Genomic DNA, 7996 nt, shown 5'->3' on the forward strand with positions numbered 1-7996 from the left:
TACCAACTATATTTAAAGCGCTCTGGGTGGGAGCCGGTACCGGGCTGCGAACCAACGTTGTATAAAACGAAACACCTGATAGACTACCAACTATATTTAAAGCGCTCTGGGTGGGAGCCGGTACCGGGCTGCGAACCAACGTTGTATAAAACGAAACACCTGATAGACTACCAACTATATTTAAAGCGCTCTGGGTGCGAGCCGGTACCGGGCTGCGAACCAACGTTGTATAAAACGAAACACCTGATAGACTACCAACTATATTTAAAGCGCTCTGGGTGGGAGCCGGTACCGGGCTGCGAACCAACGTTGTATAAAACGAAACACCTGATAGACTACCAACTATATTTAAAGCGCTCTGGGTGCGAGCCGGTACTGGGCTGCGAACCAACGTTGTATAAAACGAAACACCTGATAGACTACCAACTATATTTAAAGCGCTCTGGGTGGGAGCCGGTACCGGGCTGCGAACCAACGTTGTATAAAACGAAACACCTGATAGACTACCAACTATATTTAAAGCGCTCTGGGTGGGAGCCGGTACCGGGCTGCGAACCAACGTTGTATAAAACGAAACACCTGATAGACTACCAACTATATTTAAAGCGCTCTGGGTGGGAGCCGGTACCGGGCTGCGAACCAACGTTGTATAAAACGAAACACCTGATAGACTACCAACTATATTTAAAGCGCTCTGGGTGGGAGCCGGTACCGGGCTGCGAACCAACGTTGTATAAAACGAAACACCTGATAGACTACCAACTATATTTAAAGCGCTCTGGGTGCGAGCCGGTACCGGGCTGCGAACCAACGTTGTATAAAACGAAACACCTGATAGACTACCAACTATATTTAAAGCGCTCTGGGTGGGAGCAGGTACCGGGCTGCGAACCAACGTTGTATAAAACGAAACACCTGATAGACTACCAACTATATTTAAAGCGCTCTGGGTGCGAGCCGGTACTGGGCTGCGAACCAACGTTGTATAGAACGAAACACCTGATAGACTACCAACTATATTTAAAGCGCTCTGGGTGCGAGCCGGTACCGGGCTGCGAACCAACGTTGTATAAAACGAAACACCTGATAGACTACCAACTATATTTAAAGCGCTCTGGGTGGGAGCCGGTACCGGGCTGCGAACCAACGTTGTATAAAACGAAACACCTGATAGACTACCAACTATATTTAAAGCGCTCTGGGTGCGAGCCGGTACCGGGCTGCGAACCAACGTTGTATAAAACGAAACACCTGATAGACTACCAACTATATTTAAAGCGCTCTGGGTGGGAGCCGGTACCGGGCTGCGAACCAACGTTGTATAAAACGAAACACCTGATAGACTACCAACTATATTTAAAGCGCTCTGGGTGGGAGCCGGTACCGGGCTGCGAACCAACGTTGTATAAAACGAAACACCTGATAGACTACCAACTATATTTAAAGCGCTCTGGGTGGGAGCAGGTACCGGGCTGCGAACCAACGTTGTATAAAACGAAACACCTGATAGACTACCAACTATATTTAAAGCGCTCTGGGTGGGAGCAGGTACCGGGCTGCGAACCAACGTTGTATAAAACGAAACACCTGATAGACTACCAACTATATTTAAAGCGCTCTGGGTGCGAGCCGGTACTGGGCTGCGAACCAACGTTGTATAAAACGAAACACCTGATAGACTACCAACTATATTTAAAGCGCTCTGGGTGCGAGCCGGTACCGGGCTGCGAACCAACGTTGTATAAAACGAAACACCTGATAGACTACCAACTATATTTAAAGCGCTCTGGGTGGGAGCAGGTACCGGGCTGCGAACCAACGTTGTATAAAACGAAACACCTGATAGACTACCAACTATATTTAAAGCGCTCTGGGTGCGAGCCGGTACTGGGCTGCGAACCAACGTTGTATAAAACGAAACACCTGATAGACTACCAACTATATTTAAAGCGCTCTGGGTGCGAGCCGGTACTGGGCTGCGAACCAACGTTGTATAAAACGAAACACCTGATAGACTACCAACTATATTTAAAGCGCTTCCTATTAAAGACCCTAGTTTTAACCTGTGAAAGAAGTGTCGTGACGTTAAAACAGGAAATATCCTTAAAATAGACTAGAACTCTAATCAATAAACCGCTACTTCTCAGACGCTCGTGCGTTTTTACAAATATGAAAAAAATGCAATTTTTGGTACTACAAACACCAAAAATTACGTAAACTCAAAACAAATTAGAACAGAGATGAACTTCTTTTTTTTTTTTTTGCATTCACAAAGTTATCTAGTGTAACATATTTAAAATCCGCTCTCGAAACTGCGTGCTAAATGAGATTTTAGGGGTACAAAGTTTAAAAAAAAGTATTTTCAAAATCTTTTTATACATTTACATTATGATTATATTCCTTCTTCATTTTTGTGTTTATGATTAAAGGGAAAACAAACGGACACAAAATATTGCTTTCTGGTGTTAAATAAGTAAAATTAGTAATATTTAGAATACAAAAATGTTTAACACAAAAATGTAAACTAATTTAATAAACTACAGACGTTTCTTAAAGTCAGGTCCAACTTTACCTAACTGTGACATACGCGAGCAGTTTGTTATAGGATTTGGTCCAACATAGCTTTTTAATCTAATTTAGAGATACAGGGCCCCGTTTTACGAAACGATCTTAGCGCTAAGGTGACCTTAAGTGCATAACTACCTTACGCAGTTACGGTGATCTTAGCGATAAGATCGCTTCGTAAAACGGGATCCTGGATCCCAAATATATGTTGGGCATCTGAGAAATTATTGTGGATTTTTTATTTTTTTTTGGAGGGGGGGGGGGGGGGTTGTTGTTGCTGTTTTGGTTTTTATTGTTGTTGGTTTTTTTGGGGGGGAGGGGGGGGGGTTTGGGGTGTGTGTGTTCAAAATGGCAGAAAACGATATGGCGGAACATTGTGTGATAAATAAGTATTTAACTGGTATCCCAGCGTCCTTTAAAGCATGTTTATGGCATTTGCACATTTATAAAAATTTATATTGAAAATCTGAAAATTGTGTTTTATGATGAAAATTAAAAACAAGATGGCGGAAAACAAAATGGCGGTCATTTGTCAGACAATTTATAAAACCGACATTCAAATCTTATGAAGGTTATTATTTGCTGCCATAAATGCTAAAAAAATATCTGTTAAAGTTGGTTTTGTTTAACAACACCACTAGAGCTTTTTGGGTATCATATATTTGGTAATTTTGACGTATAGTCTTGGAGAGGAAACCCGCTACATGTTTCCATTAGTAGCAAGGAATCTTTTATAACGACATTTACATTTCAGTTTCCGAGATAGAACATTTCGTCTACACTATGTAATATCAGGCCATACACTTTACAAACTAATTGTTCAAAGCATTCCTGTTTGTTCACAGTAACCACCAATTCGTAAAGTTTTTCAATTTTCTTTGAAAAAGCGTAACATATGAAATAGTATCAGTGCATCTCAGAGTACGAAAAGCAAGCCAACTCACCATTCCAGTGCTAAGAGAAGAGGTATGTTTCCAATGTTATCTTTATGGGAATGGTTTTCCAGAAATTGTCTGATTGTTTCATCGATATTTGGCATGTTGAAAATCAAAAACGTTTTACCCCCCATCCCCTGAAAATCAGGGTACAACAATATTTAATCAGATAGTTTTAATCAGTGAATTGCATGAACTTCTATTCTGACGTCAGATTTTTAGTCCTTGGTCTTTGGTTGTTCAACGTTCATCTCAGGGTGACCTTAGTGGTATAGGGGAATGTTAAAAAAACTGCTGCTCTTAATATAGTCTTTGTATTTTATTGTTTTATAGTACACCAACCATTATTAACGATTTCACATATTCCAAATACGCATCACAAATGGTGTTGAATAACGAAGATTCATAATTCGGCATACACACTCGACGTCACACAAATGTTTATAAACAGCATTTACGTTATAAAATTTAGAGGAGAACTCATTTTCTACAGAAAAAGATTCAACGTTGGTATTTTAAAAATAAGTACGTCAAACGAACCAGCGTGAAGTAGCGTATGAATATGTAAATAGGCTCTTGGGAAATTTCAGACAGGTTCATGGTCGTTTTACTGCCGCAAATTGATCTGATTAGCCAATCAAATGTTGCGTTATATGCAAAGTGAATTAGAATATAATTATATTATATGTTAGTCCGTCCCATCCTTCTACAAAAAAAAGAGGGATTTTTTGGTCAATAATTTCCGTTTGGTTTTATATAAGAAGAAAAGTAAAAGTGTTTTGAAAATAACACAAAATTACTATTTGTGTGTGCAAGTTAAAAAATAATCTGCTGAGAAATAAATAACTTGTAGTAAATTTCATAGTGTGAAAAAAGGCGTTCTCCGTGGGCCGGACTATAAGGATTTAAACATCGAGACGGTCCGCAGGTCACGTTACACTAACAGCCTTTTTAACAAACATATTTACATATTAAGTACACATACCGTTTGCTTGTTTAGAATATCGATGTCTGTATGTTCAGTTTGCTTCTAGTCACCACTTGAGGCAGCAAACAATATCAATTACTTTTAAATCAACAAAACTGCTAGTTTATTTTTTTAATTTTAAAGACCCCCCCCCCCCCCCCCCCCGACTGGCAGTACTCAGGCCTGTAAGAACGATATCTGGAGTGGCGGGGTGGGGGTGAGGTTCACTCTCTAACGAACGTAGTGCAGAGCGCACATTAAGTCAATGCTTTCCTTAATGTGAAGGGCGAGTTGCTTCCCTCGATTTGGCTAATTTAAAATGGCAGGGATTTTTTTTTATGTTGTTATTGGAAGATTATTTTATAATTAATAATGCAAGTTCTTCAATCGGGATTTAGTGAGTATGGTAGGTTATATATTTTTTATTTGTGTGTCCATTTGTTGCACTATTTCGGTTGAGAAATGGTTGAAACATTGTGCCACAAGTTTTGAATACCAGCTATATATATGTAACAATATTCGGACGTAGAAAGAAACACACTTTCTATGTCCCGTCGGACTATAACGAAGGGAAGGAAGGATATGTTTTATTTAATGACGCACTCAACACATTTTAATTATGGTTATATAGCGTCAGACATATGGTTAAGGACCACACAGATATTAAGAGAGGAAATTCGCTATCGCCACTATGGGCTACTCTTTTCGATTATCAGCAAGGGGTCTTTTATATACACCATCCCACAAACAGGATAGCACATACCACATCCTTAGCTGGAACAAGAAATAGCCCAATGGGCTCACCGATGGAGCGCTTTACCACTGGGCTACGTCCCGCCACCCCCCCCCCCCCCCCCCCCCCATAGCGAAGGGAGCATTGTTTCTAGTGGGGGAAACAAGCCACCTTTAAATCTTTATTTATATAGAGTAGCCTGGGCGTATATTTTCGTCCTCAAGTGGGGGTACAGAGGAGGAAAGGGTTTCAGAAAACTGAAATTTAAATCCTTGTTATTCCGCATCCTCTCATTAATTTATTGTTTTTATATTGATTTTGTTTAACAGAGACATTATGGGACGTAAGGGTGGGTCGGTTGTGGACGCCGCCATTGCTACGCTGCTGTGTGTGGGTGCTGCCAACCTGATGAGTAACGGTCTAGGAGGTGGACACTTCATGACTATTTACTTGAGGTAACAAAACTCGTTTATGATGATGTTGTTAATAATAATAATGATGTTGTTGTTGATGATAATTATATGATGATGGTTGGGACGATGATGTTGTTGATGGTTATGATAATGATGTTTATGCTGCTGCTGCTGATGATGATGTTGATGTTTTTGATGGTTATGATGATGATGATGCTATTGTTGATGGTTATGATGATGATGATGCTCCTGATGTTGATGATGTTGATAATGAGGATGATGATGGTGATGCTCCTGATGATGATGATGATGTTGATAATGAGGATGAGGATGGTGATGCTCCTGATGATGATGATGATGATGATGTTGATAATGTGGATGATGAGGATGATGCTCCTGATGTTGATGATGTTGATAATGATGACGACGACGATGAAGATGATGATGATGAAGAAGAAGATGATGATGATGATGCTCCTGATGTTGGTAATGATGACGACGACGACAATGAAGAAGAAGATGATGATGATGATGATGATGATGTTGATAATGTTGATGTTGATGACGGTGATGACGGTGATGATGCTGTTGATGACGGTGATGGAGATGTTGTTGATGTTAACGATGCTGATAATGATGACGACGACGATGAAGATGATGATGATGATGATGAGTTATCTCAAAGGGCGGTACAGTGTCAGGTTTTAATTCCAGATGAAGGAATACATGTTTGTCTTGCACAGAACTTCATTCGCTAAACCAAGCTTCGCAAATTCCATATGTTGAGCGGCTAATAGATGATGAACAGTGTTGTTAAGCAAACATTCTTTTCGCTTTATTTCCGGATTAAGGAATTCCAGTAAAGTGTACACTATCATTGCTCGCGAGATGGCGCCATCAGCGGCTACAGAGGACATGTATATTGGACTCAAAGGCTACAATAACGCAGTGGAAGGTAAACAGACTTCTTTTTTTTTTTTTAAATGTCCAAAGAGGGCAAGGTGGATGTCAGGGTTGGGAACGGTTCGCAGGTAAATGGCAGTTACCCACATTTAAATCCTTATTTAACCATCTTTAACCAGTCTATATATACTGACGGAAAAAACAAACGCAAACGTTCAGCTGTGGTAATATAACTTTGTTTTCATCCGTAAACCAAATGTAATAACATTTAAAACATAGCTAATTCATTGTACTGTCTAAAGAATATTTGGTTAAAATTGGGTCAACCGTGAGCACGTGCGAAGCTACATGCTTTTTACTGGTTTGTCAAGACATCGTGCATCCGGGCCACTGCTACGCTCTATGGACTTGAACACCATACGCAATCGAAGTTTTGAATAGTACACATCGAGTGCCAAACATTTCATTTCAACACGATTGAAAAGCAAAATGCCGTGAATGTTAAAAGTTGATAGGTGTAGGACTATTACTCAAAGTATACAGGGACAATCGCAACGTCGCGTTGCCCAGCAATTTGGGGTACATGATTCAACGATAGCTCGTTCAGTTGGACGTCTCAGAGTCACAGGGAGATTAGCTGACAGTCTCAGGAGCGAACGTCTGTGCGCTACGCTGCAGCGTCAAGATAGAGGCATACGTCTCACACACCTCCGTAACCGATTTCAGACGGGTACGGAAAGAAGGAAATATTTTATTTAACGACGCACGCAATACATTTTATTTATGGTTATATGGCGTCGGACATATGGTTAAGGACCACACAGATATAGAGAGAGGAAACCCGCTGTCGCCACTTCATAGGCTACTCTTTTCGATTAGCAGCAAGGGATCTTTTATGTGCATCATCCCACAGACAGGATAACACATACCACGGCCTTTGATATACCAGTCGTGGTGCACTGGCTGGGTAGAAAAATAGACCACTGGGCCTACTGACGGGGATCGATCCCTAACCGACCGCGCATCAAGCGAACGCTATACCACTGGGCTACGTCCCGCCCCAGACGGCTACGGAGATGGCGAGTCAGGTTGTAGGCACTCATAGTTGCCCAATGTGTTCACTTAAGGCCACGATGTCTCTACGGTGGTCCGCAACTTACACCCAGGCGACGTCAACGTCGATTGCACATGCACCAACTCGGTTTCACTTGGCCCACTGGAGGCGTGCGCTATTCACTGTCGAGTCGCGGTTTTCGCTTTACAGGTCAGGTGGACGACAACGTGTGTATCGACATTGAGGTGAGCGATATTCAGACGCATGCGTTAAGGAAAATCACAGATTTGTTATGGTCTGGGGACGCGGGGATTTCTCATGGCGTGAAAACACCTCTCGTAGTCATTCAGGGCAATCTTACAGTAGTAAGATATCAGGATCAGGTCATCAGGCCTCACATCCTTCCACTTATCCATGCGCGTAACC

At 41.4% G+C, this 7996-nt stretch overlaps 1 protein-coding gene across 1 annotated transcript in view; it reads left to right on the plus strand.

Annotated features, from left to right (window-relative positions):
- The window catches only part of LOC121385084, a 33326-nt gene that overhangs the window by 11245 nt on the left and 14085 nt on the right, over positions 1–7996 (plus strand). Inside the window, exons 3-5 of the mRNA XM_041515620.1 lie at positions 5530–5655; positions 6465–6568; positions 7781–7908. Coding sequence (XP_041371554.1) covers positions 5530–5655; positions 6465–6568; positions 7781–7908 — 358 coding nt within the window. The remainder of the gene's footprint in view (positions 1–5529; positions 5656–6464; positions 6569–7780; positions 7909–7996) is intronic.

Source organism: Gigantopelta aegis, chromosome 11, assembly GCF_016097555.1.
Source record: "Gigantopelta aegis isolate Gae_Host chromosome 11, Gae_host_genome, whole genome shotgun sequence".
Lineage (NCBI taxonomy): Eukaryota > Metazoa > Mollusca > Gastropoda > Neomphalida > Peltospiridae > Gigantopelta > Gigantopelta aegis.